Below are 18523 nucleotides of genomic sequence, written 5' to 3' on the forward strand. Positions count from 1 at the left end.
ACTTCAAAAAGGACACCAACACCACCAGCATCTCCCAATTCATCATGTCAACTCCTACTCGCTTCTTCAACCACTTGCAGCAAATCCCTGCCCTTCAACCGTGCGCAAACGTTGACCCTCTTGCAAAAAGAAGAAACTTCTACGTGATCATATTTCCTTGTCATCTCGGGCCTATGGTATAATCTTAAATGTCTCTTGCAGAAAGACATAGTGGTCTGTCTCGACCTGAAGAAAAATAACTCAAATTAGATTCACTCCAAACAATAACGCTTAACCAGGAGGAAAGCTACAAGAAATTTTCATTGTTTGACCTGTTATATTGTATTATTTTAAAATCTTCTGCTGTTTATTGAAACACATAAACTCACACCCACTGACTCACACACAACTCACTTATGTCACATGGCAACCCAACAAGGCCCGCCTCTTAAAGGCACACAAATGTACACAGACGCTACAATATTATCTATACATTTTCCACTTGTATTTCTTGGAATCAACAATCACATGTAATTTGACAGAGTCATCTCAATACAGACATTTTCGGTTGCAATAAGAGTTTTTGTGTGACTTAAACACTTTCATCCACTCAAAATGTGCATTTAGTAATGAGCAGCGACAGATTCAGTCACTTAACAGATGGCTGAATAAATGTAACGATAAATATAAATAGAACCCCCTTCTGAATACAATACATTACAAAAACAACTATTACAAGACACAACACATCAATTTCAATTAGCCGTTTCTCTCCAAACAACCAGACAACATACAGATAAAACGGAGCAAACTCACCCGTGAAGACACGTCAATCACGTTTATAGTTGAAATAGAAAACTAAAGTGGGCCAAGGTCCAAAATGTAACATATAAACCGTGAAATATACTTTAAAATACTTTTAAAAAGCCCACACACAGAACAAATAGAAAGGACGTCTTCCACTTCCGGTTTGCAGGTGAACTCTCTTTTCCTATTAGCCCCTAATGACAATATATATATATATATATATATATATATATATATATATATATATACACTTTTTTTTTTTTTTTACTTTCAAACCTTTGAAATAGGTTCATCGAGCGTCAAATTCAGCAATTAGTTCACGCAAATAAACACGGAATTGACATTTTTATTAATGAAATGTAATACTTTTTGCATTATTGCTTTGCTGCCTTTGGAGGTGAACGAAAAGGGAAAGTGAAAAGGTGACATTTGCAGTGCAAATAAAGCGAGCATTTTGCTGGCTCAGCACGTTGCGAGGATGTGACACCGCTCCCTGGTTTGTTGCATGAAAAGTTCCATTTCTCTCCACAGCCACTGGATTTATTTTTATGCAAATTAGCATTTTTTTAATGACACAACACTACATTCTTAGCTTTTCACCTCTGAGTACGGCAAAGCAAACACAGGTCAAGAGTAATGCAGCAATTTCTCTGATCGTCAAATAAAGAGCTTTGATTGGCTGATCAAATCAATGACGTCAAACTCACCTGTGAACCAAAAGTAAAGGAAGCAGGAACAACCTGCTGACTTTTTTTTTTTATATGTTCTAAAACTGGTGACTTCATATGCATTATGTAAATGCAATCTTTAATGCTTTTTTTATGGATTTTTTTTTATGTTTCCTATGGATTCTACCTTCTTGGACTTCAGTCTAGGTGCATTTCCTCTTCCGACATGAAGTGTCTTCTTTGGTGAGTTTGCTCATTTTCATTTGTTTGTTTGCTGGTTGGTTGTTGGTTTTATTGCGCTTATGTTTGAGATCGTATGTTGAGATCTGGCAGCAACTGTTGTGTAAAATGTTTGTACTAAACCTGTTGATTGCTGGTTTGAATCAGACACTGTTTTGGAATGTAAAATGTAAAATCCTTCACTCCCATGATGGATGAGGACAAAAATGAATGCCTTCACCCGCCATGGTCTCCATAATAATGTATTTTGAATGCAACTGTCTTTTCTGATTTTTCTGACTACTTTATAAGTATACAGTAATTGTAGCAAATTTGTTATTTCGTAAGTGTGTGTGCATAACTGCCATCATTTGGTATTATTCAGAACCCAGAGAGTAGCTGTCGGATTTAAAAGCTTTGATAACCTCTATATTAGAAGTGTTCCAAAAGTCTTGAATGCACCATTTTGTAATCGGAGTAAACAAATAGTTGCTTGTGTTTACAAGTGAGCAATGAGCATCCCTCCAGTGTTTTGGCGTCTGATGTGGTGTTGCTTTTGTCCTAGTCGTGGCCTGGAGCACTTGCAGTGCAGAATGGCAGCAGGACTTGTCATGAAGTGTCAGCATTGCTTTTCTCTGAAGTTCCTTGACGGAGTGTAAATAGTCACTGTATTGATGGTTTGTTTTTGACGTGCATTTCATGTACAGGTTGTTTTAACACGGCCAGCTGATCTAGAAATGCATTTTGTCATTTAATCATGGGTTGTCATTCAGAAAAGTTTTGGAAACATCTATAGAATTTTGTCTTTTTATGATGCAATGTGTAAGTAGTGTAACAAAATTGTAGAATTTATGTTTTTTTTTTTTAACTTATGCAGCTTTATAATTTGAGACTCATCTATCTCTTTCCTTGCAATGGACTATCTAAACTTGACTTGACTTGACTATCTCCTAGCTAGCTAGCTGCTAGCTAGCTAGCTTTTGTAAATGGTATTAAGATACCTAGCTAAGTAGCTAGGTAGCCATCTTAATACAGTTTACAAAAACAACTGCAAATTTCAGATTCACATCCAGTAACTTTGACAAGTCGCGTATTTAAACTGTAGTTGACAGTGGCATAGATGTATCGCACTGAGGTGTTTTTAAATGCAATTTCTTTGGCGAGCGAGTCGATCGGTTTTACTTCTATCTGAGCGGGCCACACAGTGACACATTGATTCAGCAAGATAAGACCATCACAAACTTGCCAGTTCCCGCTTCTCACAGGAAGGATCGTCAGTACTCAAAGTAAATATCACAATGACAGATTGATACATGGGGACGCCAGACTATGTTGATAGTAGCAATCTGTATGGAACGTGGGCCAGAGCAGCAACAAGAAATTACTTTTTTTTTCTGGTGTGATGCATGGATCCCGCTGTTGAGCCTAGTTCATGGAAAGTTCAGCTGAGCAGCCTGCTCTGTCACGGTCCTTTTTTGAATAGATTCATTCTACGCTATCTCCCTGGCAGGCCCGGGGTAATGGATGAGGTGCAAGGCTCTAACAAAAAGCACATCTGCATGCGCACGATAACATGTTTCACAAAGGAGTGGCGGCTCGCTTTGAACAAGGACCCTCTTGGAGATGTCCACACATGGTCCTCATAAACAGTTGAGATCCTCAGGAGACCAAAATATCATTGGTCTGAAGTTGACCTTTATAGTGCACTTTTTTTTTCCCAAAACACTTTCGATATGCTAGCATCAAACAATCGAGAATTGGAATATTTTGGGAAAATGTATGCCTCTTAAGTAGCAATAAACACGCATGACGTTGCAAAATGGTAGAAGGTCATGTGACCTTTGATTAACTTATGTCTGATTTAGAAAATCTGTCAGTTGTGGGAGTGCATTAGCAATGATGCTAACCAATTTTGCCAGACGCAATAGTATGTAAATAAAACGACTGTGATGAACACGCTACCGTGGCTATAAACCACTCCGAAATATATTCCCTCTTTGCCCTTGCTCTACCGAGTCCACGTCATCGCTCGCCATGCACAGTATTGTATAATTGACTGCCTGGCCCTGAGGCAGCCGGAGGTGTCGGCCATCTCTGCGGTCACACCTCGGTGCCTCACAGTTGGCGAGGGCGGCCGTGCCACAAATCACAGTCCTCTGACAGGCGCGCTCTTTACTTCGCATCCTGCGGAAATGCAGCCGCCTCGACAAAAAGGCCCCGGAAGCTAAGACGGCACGTTTGGAGTATTACACCAAAAAGTTTTACCTCTGCTTTATCTGCAAAAGCAGACCTGATTAACTGTGAGCAAACGGCGCTGGCATTTACCCCCCGCCTGTAACCTTTAAATATGGCTGAGGAGAACCTCTGCTCTAGCGTAGAAGAGCTTTTGGCCAGAGAAACACATTGTGTCACACTCCCGAGAGGGAACAGATGGGGACGACGAGTGCTTGTGAATGAGCCAACTGAAGTTGAGGAAAAAAGATGATTTTATGCATCAGAAGTGAAAGCCAGAGGGTCAGCAGTGGAAAAATGTACCGGAATAGACAAATACACATAACTTATTAATTAAAACCACCATGGGTTAGTGTTAGGTCATCGCGTTTCCAAATGTTCATGTTGGAAAGGGCTTAAGTGACACTATTTTCAGTTTAAAAAATAAAAATGTGGTGTAAGTTGCCCCTGAGGATTGTAAGGATAACAATTGGTACAGTTCTTTCAGGGGACCACAAATGCATTCAGATTGTGCCTGGTGGCTTGAGTGCATCCCCCCAAAAAAAAAGTTTGATTGTGAGCCCATTTATCATTATTCTCTTTGGCAAACACAATAGCAGCGCTTCCCAGAGGAATTAGGGCAGAACTGCAGAAGACAAATAATTTACTAGCACTTTGCCTCACTGAGCAGCACTGTCTGCCTGCCAGCAAGCATCCATTTACGTCTCCGGCCGCCGCAATAATTCACCGCGTTCAATAAATAGCCTACATGGAAATGATGTACTTATTGTTGTTATTATTATTACTTTTCACACACTGAAATTTAGATTGGGTTTATTATCATGACTTATGTCAGGTTGTGTACTGATTGATTGCCACATAGAAACAAGCAAGCAAGATTATCCCAGACCTTCTACATTCAATTGTTGCGCAGATCCAGCTAATGATACAGTTTAATGAATGTATTTTTGTTTTTATTGGCAGTTTGACTACAGTGAATGATCAGAATGGCGCGATATAAAAGATACCCACAAATGTATAATGTCTTAGCCATCCTTCATCATTTGGGATGTTGGGAGAGGAGAGTCAGTGTTGCAATTTTCAGTAGTCGAGCACACCACAGAGTTGTTGGCCACAGCTCTCAACCTCACGCTCACGAAGAAGCATTTTTCTTCCAACAACTTTTTTTTTTTCTAGCTAATGACATATTTAGTATTCATGTGACTTCCTGTTGTGTGGCCCCTCCACATATAGAAACTGCACTTTCACTGGCTCCATTTTTTTTTTTTTTTAAGAGAGCCAGTCGATAAGATCCCCACTTGGCAGCCTTTTTCTGCAATGACACCCTCTCCTCCCTGAAAGTAAATTAAGTGGAGCTCTAGCGCAGTGTGCCGCGGTAGGAATGCTGGGCCCGAGGCAGCTCCTGATACTCCAGGGGAGCCGGAGTCCACATTATGCTGCGGCAGGCGAGGGCCATGGCGACCACAGCGGCTGACAGCCCCCTCGGCGGACGCGCTCGGACCGCTGCCACCGTATTCTCGGGGCATCTACATTATTCAAAGATGAATGCATTGTCAATTTTGTGTCTCCAAACACTAGATATGTGCGGCGCTTTGCTCCTCCCGCAGCCAAAGGTGGACTCACCTCCGCCCGCCGCTAGACACTCTACAAATGAAATCAAATGTCTTCCTCAATGCTGCGGAATTACTTAACCCTGCGAGATGCTGCCGTGCTCTCGTTTTACACGGTAAAGACAAAAGTATAGTGGATGGGGGGAAAATTATATATCGTGCAAGTGTCTCGTGTAGAAATGAGGTGATGGCACCTTTGACTACATTTCTTTTTTTTTTTTGTAGAATATGGATTGCTCATTCTAGTCTTTTCTCCCTTTGTCTCCCCTGAAGTCAGATCCAATGTTGATCTTCACTTAAAAAGTTCCCGTCTCGGCTGAATTCTTAACCCTGAGATTGAAACGTAAGACCATTGTTATTCATTCCGTAATCATCCTCGTATCGTCAAGTTGCAGGCTACTTTATTGAAATAATGTGTCTGAGATTACAAATGAAAACGGCCTGGCATCATTCTTTATCCAGAAGACAGATTAAATTCCAAAGGCTGTTACTGTAATAGGCACACTTGTAGCTTGCCATGAATTAGAGCTCTAATTATATTAGCTACTATTTTAAACAAAATAACACATTTCTTATGATCCATAGGTGTAATTTATAGCAAAGCCAAGTTCATTTTCCTGGGCAATCAATTTTGCTGTGTAGCAGAAGACTAATGTCATTACGGAAAGCGCGGAGAGCCGGGCCCAGTATCGCGCCGAGCACAGGAGGGGATTTCCAAAGATAAATGAAGATGCAATTTATTCACTCATAATTTCATACGGAAGGGAAATCTGGATGAGCTTCACCAAAAGGCGCTAATTCTAAGCAAAGGCGTCCAGCGAGGCTTTTGTAGGACAGGCGTGGCTAATGTGTGAGTTACTTGGGGTTTCCTCCCTTCAGCGAGTTATCTCTCACCGGGGAGGAGGAGAGGAGCGTCTTGGTCAGGCCCTCCTAAATCATAGCCACGGGAGAGAGTCATTTATTTCACTTACAATTATATCTATCAGCCGCACGTAAGAGCTGCCGTAAATCCCCACACTTCAGGCTCGCAGACATCAGTTCAGGTTTCTCGGCTAGTTACTCTTCAGCCACTCTTGGTGTGAGCTTCTTGTGAATGGCCAAGCCTGCGTGTGAGGTTCTCAAGATTTGAAAAGAGATTCATTCAAGTGAGATGATGGAAGGGAACATCCTCACCAACTGGATTTGTTTTCCTTTGGCTTTTGGATCATGACGTCTGTAATGGAAGAGAACAAAATGTATGATGAAAGCAGTACACATCTCTGTTCAGGGAACTCAGTGCAAAATGGCTAAAGCAGCAAAAAGTATAAATGTTGATTGTAGATAAAAGAAAAAAAATCTATATCTATCTTGTATACTTTTGGAATGTGGGAGGAAAGTGGTTTTATGGAAGACTATCATTTTGCCATTTACAAACATATTATGCTTGTCTAATTGCCCCCATGGGAATTATTAAACCAATAGAGTAGTTTTTGTTTCATGACATGTTTTATTGTTATCACTATACAGAATATTGGACTGTTAGCTGTTGTAGTCAGGTGTCTGAAAGCTTGTTTTCTTTTTATAGTATGCAGTTTTTCCTAGTCTGACAACATCATAAATGTATGTTTTGATAAGCCTAACTGTGGTATCCAATTTTAATGATGATGAAAAACACAAGTATTTCAAATATTTTATTGTAACCAGAGACATAATACAATTTTGGCCACAGAATTAAAGTTGATTTGAGATTATCCTAGATTATTCACATTTAAATTGCATTTTGACTGCAAGGGTGAGAATGTTTGAAAGAAAATGAAGGATTTTAGGAAACAAGAACATTTTGTCCATCCAGCTTCAGCTTTCGGCACCAAATCCCGTGCACAGCATCAGTCCCAAAAGAAAAGAAAAGAAAAGGGCTTCACTTTAAACCTCAACAATGTCGCTTTTGTTGATGCGGTGGCGATGGGGGGGGGGGGGGGGGGGGGGGTCAATCCGCGAGTCCCATTTTCAGTCGTAAATTAGTTCTTGTGCAACCTTACCCGCAACTCCCGTTGTCACCAGCAGCAAAATAAAAATTTAATTTTTTTAAAAAAAAAGTCAAAAAATTATTTTTTTTCAAGCAACTGTTTGTTTTAAAAGTACTTCTGCAGTGTGTCCATATTCCACTGCGCGAAAAGAACAAGATTCCTCTTGACGGGATGAAGATGGATGGAGCCGGAAGTATCGCGAGATCTTCCCGTAGACCAATTGAGCGTTGGTCTCCCCTTCAAATTGAATCTTTGTCGCTTTTAATTTCTCCTTGAGATCATTGGAGTCCGTGGAATATCAACACAAACGTTACTCGTGGGTGCTCGTGGACATGTAGGCGCCGCCACAGCACTGAGGACCCCTCGTCAGTGTCCAGCCATTGCGCATGCGCGACTTGAGCTCCAATCAGGGTCACAGCAGCAGCCCGGGGCGCGCTTCACTTTTCTCAAAATAGGTTTATATTTATAGATTTTGATTTGTTTAGATGGCGCGTTTATACTGGTTTTGAATTTTTAATCATATATAACAAACAGTCTAATGGACTCAGTGGGAAACACACTGTAAAAGTTCATTTTAAGCCTTTTGTTTTCAAAAAAAAAAATCCATTTGACTGCAAATGTAGGCCATCACTTTATTTTGCATTTAATCTTTCAGAATTTTTATTTAGGTATAATTCTATCTTCTTTTTTTATCAACACTGGTGCCTGCTACACTACTGTTTTATGTTAATCATTAAGATAGTTTTGAGGTCGCACTTGGTGGAAAAAAAAAGTTTGCAAACCACTGGACTATATCTTTTTAATGGACTATACATTATACTTTTTTTAAAAAAAATTACGTTTGGATATTTTCCCAGCATGACCATAGTTTTGGCTTCAGTAACCAAATGTTTAGTCTTGGTGGAACGGATTTGGAATTGAATTCAAAGCAACATTTAAGAGGACAACTTGCACGCAGCGTGTTTATGGCCTCCCCCCATTCAAGATTAGCCCGCACGGTTTGAAGTGTGTTTCTTGGATTTGGAATGCAGATGCTTTGTTGGCGAGGAGGAGGAATCAGCGAGGAGTCGAAAGCGACGAGTTTTTGATTAATGAGCTTTGAAATGGCTCTCCAGGAGCAATAAAGGATGAACTGCTCCCTCCCTCCCTCCCTCCCTCCCTCCCTCCCTCCCTCCCTCCCTCCCTCCCTCCCTCCCTCCCTCCCTCCCTCCCTCTCCCCTTCGTGCACGCGTGCATACACATTAAAACACGCACACGCATGCACTTTCCCTTTCTTGCCCGTCGATACATTGGATATATATTTTTTTTTTAAATCCACCCGATCAATATAAGGATGGAGCTCATTCTCTTCCTAGTAATAATCACACGCTCGGTGTCGTAAAAAAATAATAAAACGTCAATAATCTCCGGGGCCTTTTCTATTTCACAGAAATGCACTTTATACATTGGCTATGCTGGTGTCTAATGTATTGATCCGCTTCTCCTTGTTTGCAAAGTCCAGTGGCGCTCAATTGGCCTCCTGGTAGTCGGCAAACTCAACAAGGCATGGACATTCTATTCATATTCACAATGAAAACAACACACGACGCCTCGTGGAAATAAAACAGTCAAGTTTGAGCACTTTATTTACAAAATGTCCAACACAATAAAATAGAACATTTCAATATCATCGGGGTCTGGTAATTTGATGAGTTAACGACAGGAGACAATGAGTAGAAAAACCAAAATGACATGCTGGTGTGTACAATATTTGATACTTCGATAGTCTACGATTTTGCTTAAGATTCCACACAAGATTAACCATGGACACGTAATGGTGCTTATACACTATAAAATGCCCCATTTGTCCCCGATATACAATTAGATTTTTTTTTTTTTTCAACAACCCTGTTTTGCCATCAAGTGCACTGATCTGTCCAATGTTACAAAAAAGAAAAACACGTATAAATACTCGCTTATAAACGATAAATAATGTGCAATCATTAAATAATAAATAGATAAGAGCCCGAAAACGATTATTCAATAATCATGAAAATAAATAAATTCGATGATGAGGATGAGATCCTGACAAAAGAGACAAAAAACCGGACTAAACGTCCTTCTCACTACTGATGAGTTTCTACGTTCATCTACTTCAAGTCAAATATTCAGTCCAAAATGCGCATTGCACTTTATATATGTATATATTTAGAAAAAAAACAAAAAACAAGAACTCTCAGACATCCATCCCCACGTGTCCATTAACGTGAGAGGATTATTTAACACAAAAAAAATACACAATAATCGTCATATCAATACTGTGATGATAATAATGCACAACGACTCGCTCGGACTTATTTGAAGAATGAGGTAATAAAAAAAGCGCGACGTAATATTGGCACACACTCAGACAGATCCACACTTCTATTACAAGTGCGTGAGTTTGGGCGCTTCCTGAATCCTTCCCTGAGTGGCTTGATGCGAGGTGAGGTCCGTGTAGGTGGGGTGGGGGTCACAGGGTCCGTGGTGGTGGTTCCCCGGGATCTGGGCGGCGCAGCTGTAGTCCACGCTGGTGGACGACGGGTGGGGAAGGTGGCCCAGGTTGAACACGGGACCCGACGCCGGCATGGAATCCACAAAGTTCCCTCCCACGTACACGGGGCTGCCCTGCAGGTTAGCGCCGGCGAAGGTGGCGCCGCTCTGCATGCCGTGGTGCTCGTACTCGGCGTTCTGGTAGCGCTTCTGCTGCGGCATGCAGCCGCCCAGCGGGGCCGTGTAGGCGGCTAAGCCGTACATGTTCTGCTGGGGCTTGGCGAAGGGCGGAGGAGATGGTGCATCGTAGCCCAGCGAGTTACCCAGTTGGCCGGAGTAGCCCATGTGATTGGCGCCGGTGAGAGGCGGGCTTCTGTCCGGGGAGTGCCCCAAGGGCGAGTGCGCGATCCCTTTGGACTTTTGGTCCTTTTTGTACTTCATCCTCCTATTCTGGAACCAGATCTTGATCTGGCGCTCGGTCAGGTTCAGCAGGTTGGCCATCTCCACTCTGCGTGGGCGGCAGAGGTAGCGGTTGAAGTGGAACTCCTTCTCCAGTTCCACCAGCTGCGCGCTGGTGTACGCAGTTCGGACCCGCTTGGACGCTGGCCCGGTTGGACTCTTTTCGTCGCTCACCTCGCCTGGGAAAAACAAAATGACATTTTTTACCGTGTGTCCAAGTGGGAGATTGCGAAACTATAAATCAATTCGTCGTATTAATAAGTCCACGATTGCGAAAATAACGGTGCTTTAGTTTTGAGGTTTTATTGCAATAGGTGCAGTTAAAGGACCACCGAGGTTAAATGAGTGCAACAATTAATCAACACAAATCAATTGAGCAAGTTCCTGCTCTTTGGAAAATATTTGTGCTTATTATCTGATATGTAACTGGCCAAACCAGTAATTGAATCATAATCAACGAAACTTTGTTTTCTTTGTCAATTTGAAATATTGTCCTGTTATATATATATATATATATATATATATATATATATATATATATATATATATATATATATATATATATATATATATATATATAATGAGATGAAAATAAAAAGAGATCATTATTAACGAATTGATTATCTTACCAGCCTTATTTCAATGTAGAAATTAGAAATGAGAATAAAACAAAACTGCCATTAATTTCTTTTAAGGAAAGCGCTATCGTGGGAAACATCTTTATTCAAAATAATTCTTCACTGTTTTTTTGAAAAGATAAAAAGTCTTAGTAGTATCGATACTTGGTAACAGTATCCGTAACTATAAGTCAACAATTGAGTACTGGCAAAAGTATCTGTCTGGGGGGGGAAAAAAAAGTGGATAGACAACAAATCAATCACTCCATGCAAGGAATATTGTTCATTTAATTAGAAAAAGGGGTTAAATGTCTTTAGTATCTCAATGTTATTAAAAATGGAGTTAACGTTTGGCACACATTTGTAGAGCAAAAAAAATAAATAACATGGATTAGACCCAGATGATGATGATGACACGGGCCTCATCCGCTCACCAGCCCCCACACCCTCCACCCCCGGGCCTTACGTTTGACACCTCTCGCCTGGAGTATTACTTGGCGAGAGTGCCACAATATGCACAAGCATTTCCATCATACCGGCAGCTGGGCAGTTGTTATTCGTCTTCTGCTTGGCGTTCTGCCGGCTCTCCTTCATCCACGGGAAAATCTGCTTGGTCAGGGCGGGTGACGCGTTGTTGCTCCCCGCCGGTGGCTTCTTCTTTTGGGGCGTGTTGCCGTTGGATCCGGGCGAGGGTGGGAGCGGGGCTCCGGCCTGCTGCTGCTGCTGCTGTGGCTGTGGCTGCTCCCCGGCATTGGACGCTTGGCTGCTGCTGTTGCTATTGGTGCTATTGTTGCTTTGGCTACTGCCAGCACTGCTGCTGCTTTGCCGCATGCAGTCCCCATTTAAGTCACTCTCCTTGAGGCTCAGCGGCCTGCCGGAGGGGGTCTGGATGGGACACACGGAGCCCTGGTAGTCCCCGTCGATGTTTGCCGCGGGGTAGGACTGGTGGGCGTAGTTGTACGTGTCAGCCTTGGGGTACGTGTAACCCCCGAAGAGTCCCGAGTTGTCGTAGTATGTTGCTTTCTGCATTTTTGTTGGCTGGCTCAAAGACAATCAAGCAGGCAGGGTCTCTCCAATGGCATCAGTGGCGGTGCTTGTGATTTTTTTTTTTTTTTTTTTCACGTGATTGGCCTTCCCCACTTTGCCTCCAGTCTGTCACCTACACATCCCAAAATATAAAACACATTTTGAAGGTTAAAGAAGAAATAGTTACCAATCTCTCAGTGGTGGTGATGCACATTGCAGTGCCAGTTGCCCCCCCTCCCTCCTCCCCTCCACACACACACACACAAAACAGTTAAAATTTAACTTGGACTCAAAAAGACTCTCTGTGGGGCTTTGGTGTGACGCTGAATCAGCATTTGACACAGCAACACACAATAGCCTTTTCACTAATCACAAGCTCTGACAAAGCACGTCGTGGAGAAGATGGAGAGACGCTCACACTCACATGGATCACCCAAATAATCTGTTAATATTAATAAATGAAATGTATGTGCGTGGGAGGGTAGAATAGGTCGTTGATGTGGGCGTGGTTGGCACAATTTCAGATGATCATTTGTCTTGTCTCCACACACCTTGCATAATCGAATACAATTGAATACGTAACAGTCGAAGCAGTGCAGAGCTTTATTTCAATTTTAGCGTGCGTGTGGAGCAGTGTATCATCTTTCTTGTCATATTTTGCATTACCCATAAAATAATATTTGTTTTTGTACTGCCTTCCCTTTCTACTGCACGTTAATATACATTTTTTGCCTTGCCTACAAATTTCCCTGCGAATATAAACTGTGTGTTAATATTTAGCTAGATTTTAATGTCCAAATATTGTAAAGAATTAAGCAACATTTTGCACAGGCGTCCTAAAATCGCCTCGTAAATATCAAAAGTAGACTTGTGTATAGTTGTACGTTGGTGGTGCCGCTCGTCGTGCTGCATAACAATTGCACCTGTCACCCGTGAGAGCGCCGCGGCAAAATTTATGAGCGCAAATGTGCAAAACACACCACACACGCCCGCACACACACTTTGCACTCCACTACAAGTGCAAAACAACCAAGCGTAGGTGGAAGGCAAGCGAAAGAATTTCAGATGGTGCCGAGCTGCTCTTATAAAAGCGGGCTCGTTGCTGACAGTGCTGCACAAATAGTCCTCTGTTCGCCAGCGAGAACATTTACGCAAATATCTATCTATATTTTAAATGGACTACTCGGAAATTTCATTGTTTGATTTTTACATTTTTATTGTACATTTTGTACGTTGCAGCTCTTGGGATTTAGGAGGTGAATATAATGACATTTCCATGCCTCGTGTCTGTTTAGGTCACTGAAGGTTCACTTTATGTTGGGGCAAAAAACAACAACAACAAAAGGCTTTGTTTGTTGTGTGTGTGTGTGTGTGTGTGTGTGTGTGTTACTCACCAAAATCTGCGCAAATGTGTGTGACGTCCTTTAAACATTCAGCATCGTACCCAACTCCACCTGCAAAATACAAATATTTCCTCACTGTCTCAATATCGCATATTGTAAAATTTGCACGCGCAATTACGTTTTTTTTTTTTTAAATCCTTTCCTTTTCAAAAAGCAGTGTCACGTGATGCCTTTAAGACCCCCCCCCCCCCAAAAAAAAAAGTCCTACATATGCACTTTAAACAAAGACGATATTTAGCAGTCATAAGCAGTTTTTACCTGACCTTTTGGGTCAAGCGGCTTTTAAGTCGACGTTTAATGAACAACGAGGAACGGTTTTAAAAGCTTCAAGTAGAAGCCCAAAATGCCGCAAACTCCAACGTCGCTTCACAAGCGCACACTGATGTCGAGAAATTCGACCTTGCGATGGGAACCAATGGCTAAAAGACGGCTCGGATGTGGAATTATTTGTAAAAAAAAAAACGGGTCGATATAGAGCCGCTCAAGTGCTCGGGGCCCACTGGGCGACGAGTAGCAGACATGCTCGCCTATTCAAGGCGCAGTGTTCCTCGCCTACGCGCTGCTACGGTAAGTTTGCTCCACACAATGGAGCCGACTCCATGTAGACACTTATTATCTCCACGATGGAGTTGCGAGAAGAAAAGGAAAAAAAAAAAATATTGAAATTAGTCCCGAGTGTTTTGGTGAATTGTGTATTGACATTTGGTGAAATGAAATATTTCCTTTTCATTTGAAATATGAAGCTACTGTTAAAATAAATTATGATTAAGACCTTTAAGATTCTCTTAATGCGGGAATAAGAATGAACAAATTGTAATATGGACATTTTAAAATAAAAAACGACAGAAAATGTAAAAACGGTGCAAAAATCGAAATGCTTTTCCTTTGTCTACGAATCCTCACACACGATTTGAGGGTTTTTTGTTTTTTTTTAACAAAGCCGCGCGGCTCAAACCACATAAATCACACCGAACGCCATTGTGACGATAAGACAACAAATTAATGTGATTTACGATCCAGGAGTCAAAAAGAAGAAAAGTGCCTTCTACTTTTCCCTTCGCGCTGGCTCGCGTGGAAATGAGCTGAAAAGTGCACCGGGTTCCGTCTCCATCATATTTGGCTTTTCCTCTTCCAAAAAATCAGAAGCTTCCTTTTTTTTTATTTTTTTGTGGGGCTTTGCATCCGCTGCATCCGCGAGCGCTTTAACGAGCGTCCTCCGCCTCCGCGTGGAATAAATCACGCTTGCATCAAATTAACCTGCTTAAAGGTTGCTTTGCGCCATGCAGCTGCTTACCTGCGCGTCAATTCATCATTTACAGTAAAAAAAAAAAAAAAAGCCAACATGAGCTCGCTTTTCCGCGACTCCTTGTCGAATAAATCCTTCAGCTCTCCTTTTGTGTGCACACAATGCTGTCCTAAACCCGATCTTGCTCTTTTGCAGACATTTCCATACACCAGTGGAGACAGTATTCCCGAAAGAGTGCAGCGAGGACTCAGCTACCAATAAAAAGCCAACATAGGGTATATCCTTATTTCTGCACAGCAAGGAGAGGAGAGAAGGGAAAGAAAAAAAAAAAACCTTGCTAGCAATCAATCAGCAAATGAAATAGCAGGAATTCGAGTGTAAGGGCCCCCGTGTAGATTTGGGAGCTAAACAGTAGAATATTTGGTTTGGGGAGGAGGGGGGAGTTTTATGATGACAAATAAAGGCACTGCCCTGCAAGATGCGAGCATATTTGTCCACGTGATTTGTTCTCCCTCCACCTCACCGATTCTTTTGGACAAAAGGGTTGCGTTCAGATTGGTTCCATTCACAAAAATCTTGCAAATATTTCTTGCCACACGACTAATTTTTACACGTAAGGCATTAGGCAAAGGTATCAGGCCATTGTTCTTCAGCATTGACAGGCAGACAACAAGCGCGTCTTTCAATAACACAAGCAATGAGCGAGCATTTGTCACCAGAAAGCTTCGGAAGGCTTTTTGTGCCTTGCTGTGAAGAAAAAGATTCAGCATATGTTCACAGGGTCATAAAAGTGAAAGATTTACAGTTTTCGCCCCCCCCCCCCACACACACACACACCTACTCCCCTCCCTCCCTCCCTCGCAACCTTTCAGGAATTACTGGGGGGTTGATTTACAACGCATACACAAGTGTCAAAGTTCCATTGATACACATTTTGAAAATTGAATTCGTGGCAAATGAATTTGAGCATTCGCGGTGAGCATGCACATTCACAAATGTGAAATAAGTGGCCAGGCAAGATGCAGTAAATAATCGGACCTACCCGAGCATCCATCGGTTCGGATGTGTCGCTCCTGACGCTGCTGTGCTGCTTAGAAGCTATTATTGTTTCCCCCCCCCCCCCATGCACCCCACTTTCTCCTTAGGAAGATCTTTTCAGTTTTTCAAGTCTAGATAGAGTCCTCGCGATTAATGACGACGCCGAGCTTCGAGGGGGGCAACGGGGAGCTGCATTAATTATCGGGCCGGTCACGTGATCTGAGACCAGAGAGAGAGAGAGAGGGAAGGGGGGGAAGCAAGCTTCCGGAGAGAAGCTGTCGGCGTGGATTTTTCTGCAAATGCTACCCCCCCCAAAAAAGACGACGTGCTGTTGTTGTCAAGAAGGAAGGAAGGCGGAGAGAGAAGGGAGAAGACTCAAATATGGCCGGATGGGGAGAAGCGGCAGCGGGGAAGCAGCCTTAGCGCATGCAGCTGTCATTGGAAGTGGCAAGGCGCCTATGGCTGCCATTTATTGGTGCTCGCACATGTAGGTCAGCGCGGAAGCTCACCCCAACATGTGTAGTCCAATCACACACTTTTCCCATACAATCATATGCGAATACTAATGGGGGGGGGGCGCCTTGCATCCATCCGACTATCGTATAGATGGCGTGATGCGTTCAAGGACATCAATTTGATTTGATTTGAAGACATACGGGAGAGTGTGTGTGTGTGGGGGGGGGGGGGTCCACATGTCTTATTCGAGGCCTTTTGTGTGATATGAGCTTCAACAAGGTGTGAGGTCTTTTCCTAGTGGTGCCATTTGAAATCATGTTGAAGATTTTACTGAAGCAAATACTCGTCCAATCCAATCAGAACGTGTTTTTCAAAAACCACCGCTTGGATAAAAGCACATAGCAATCAAATGATATGAATGCTTTTAAAAATACATTTATTTTTAATGATAGATTTTTCTTTAACTCCCAACCTGTCTTGTAAGTGATGCGGTCATTAGAGTGCGCATGTATGCGTAAATTTGAAAATGGTGGTTTCAGCGCACGTTTTTTGTTGTTGATTTTTCACAAAATTTCAAGGCAGCAAACTTTGATACAATTTTGAGTTGGGCGGTTTAAAAAATATTTCAATTGATTCCAATGTGATAATTGTCTTGTATTCCTCCCCTAATGTTAAAATATTCGTAAAAAATAGTCAATTGTTTTGGAACAAACTATTTGCTGTCAATAAGATCAATAATTTATATTTCCAACTTGTTCCAACTTAAATGACTGTTTAATCCCCTCCCTACTCATGAAGAAAAATACAAGCCGTGTATTTTTAAATGCAGTTCACAGGGTGAAATTCAAACTTCAAACCGAATCTGATATTTTCACTTCAGACACACGTATCCCTGCCACCTGACATTTTCTGCCATTGAAATTTTGTATTGTGATTTGTGTGTGTGTGTTTGCGCGCGGACTTCCTTACAAGACTGCGTTTGCATTTAGAAAAAAAGAAAGAAAGGGGACAATAGAGAAATGAGGACAATGGCAATAATTTAGGAATAGTAGAGAAGTTAAGACTATTGACCCGGGTAAAAAAAGAAAAAATACGTCCATATTGTGTTAAATATACGAGTATTTATTCTATACAAAACGTGCATTGTGTGTTTTTTGTGAAGCCGACAACGTTAAGCGTATATTGATGCGTAAAAGAAGACGAGCCAAAAGGCGCACATTTGGCCGATGTTTTCCAAATGCGCCCCTGATGTGGCACCTCGGGCGTCAAAATGTAACAAAAATAATAAAAGAAAAACACTAAATATTGTTTTTTAAGCAGTGCCGAAACGCATTTTACTCATCGTTGTTATTATTATTATTATTTTTTTTTTACAAATTTCTCATTTGAATGATTGAATCACGGTTGACTGAAATCAGACACTTGTGCCCTTCTGCCATCATTTAAATGCATAATCAGTAGAAATCTTTATTTGTTTCCAATATACATCTCACATCCCGGTGCACAAATACAAAGTAGAAAGCATGTACAAAAATAAGACCAGTAAAAGACATTGCATTAACAATGACGCCTACAAGAGAACATTGGAGGTCTTTTTTTTTTTTTTGAGGGGTAGTTAAGAACTCCGTTGTAGAAATCACGCACCGATTTGCTTTGGATGCTTCGCGGAGTTGTTTATGAGGGCGAAAAGGGAGAAAATGCAGCTCGTCCTGCCGGGTCAGGGGTGTCGGGGTCATCCCTTGCGGCTTGAGCGTGTCCCCTGGATGAACCTGCCAACCGACCTTCGCCTCAAATACCTCCCCGGCAAGACCTCCACGAGCTGGGACAGCTTTTAGGCCTTCTCTTGTCTTCAGACAATGACGGGTTTAAAACAAAACCAAGAAGGAAAAAAAAAAAAAACGGTCTTTTTTTTTTATCTGGCTTGTCACCCCCACTTCTTTGTGTAACTAAAGACAAAATACATTCTCACATTAAACTAAGACGACATAAAGCCATGCACAAATGTGTAATTTGTAAAAGATTACATATCATTCATTTCATCGTGTGTGCGCTATGAGAAAACGTCCACTTAAAAACGCAAATAAATTAAATTCAACATTCTCCTAAATTTTAAACAAACTCGATGTCATGCGGGAAGATTTTGAAAAAGAAATTGGCTTGGCAGAGAGGAAAATATGAACAAAGAAATGTAATCATGGCTATTTGTAAGGAATGTTCTTTTCAAAGAAAACAAAACGTTTATAGTA

General features: G+C 41.7%; 1 protein-coding gene and 1 long non-coding RNA gene across 3 annotated transcripts; one reads left to right on the forward strand and one right to left on the reverse strand.

Moving 5' to 3' along the window:
• Nucleotides 1-1494: 1494 nt before the first annotated feature.
• Nucleotides 1495-15230, forward strand: LOC147051136 (uncharacterized). Of its 2 annotated transcripts, none has more exons than XR_015067274.1 (4): nt 1495-1697; nt 5484-5631; nt 5789-5858; nt 14979-15230. It is a non-coding gene; the product is annotated as an uncharacterized LOC147051136 (long non-coding RNA). The 2 variants fall into 2 exon arrangements; XR_015067273.1 differs by lacking the exon at nt 14979-15230 and adding an exon at nt 6101-7032.
• On the reverse strand, nt 9167-14973 carry hoxd3a (homeobox D3a). Its single transcript, XM_085920633.1, has 4 exons — nt 14832-14973; nt 13529-13588; nt 11645-12267; nt 9167-10670 (listed from the first exon to the last, which is right to left on the reverse strand). Exons 3-4 carry the CDS (start codon nt 12135-12137, stop codon nt 9928-9930), a joined length of 1236 nt encoding a protein of 411 aa, XP_085776759.1. The 5' UTR covers nt 12138-12267; nt 13529-13588; nt 14832-14973; the 3' UTR covers nt 9167-9927.
• Nucleotides 15231-18523: the final 3293 nt, after the last annotated feature.

Source organism: Syngnathus leptorhynchus, chromosome 9, assembly GCF_054491065.1.
Source record: "Syngnathus leptorhynchus isolate UIUO chromosome 9, UIUO_Slep, whole genome shotgun sequence".
Lineage (NCBI taxonomy): Eukaryota > Metazoa > Chordata > Actinopteri > Syngnathiformes > Syngnathidae > Syngnathus > Syngnathus leptorhynchus.

Coding starts and splice junctions, on each gene's coding strand:
- hoxd3a (XM_085920633.1), bottom strand. CDS start 12,137: ATGCAGAAAGCAACATACTACGACAACTCGGGACTCTTCGGGGGTTAC. Junction 10,671..11,644: donor TAACAACTGCCCAGCTGCCG/GTATGATGGAAA, acceptor TGTTTTTCCCAG/GCGAGGTGAGCGACGAAAAG.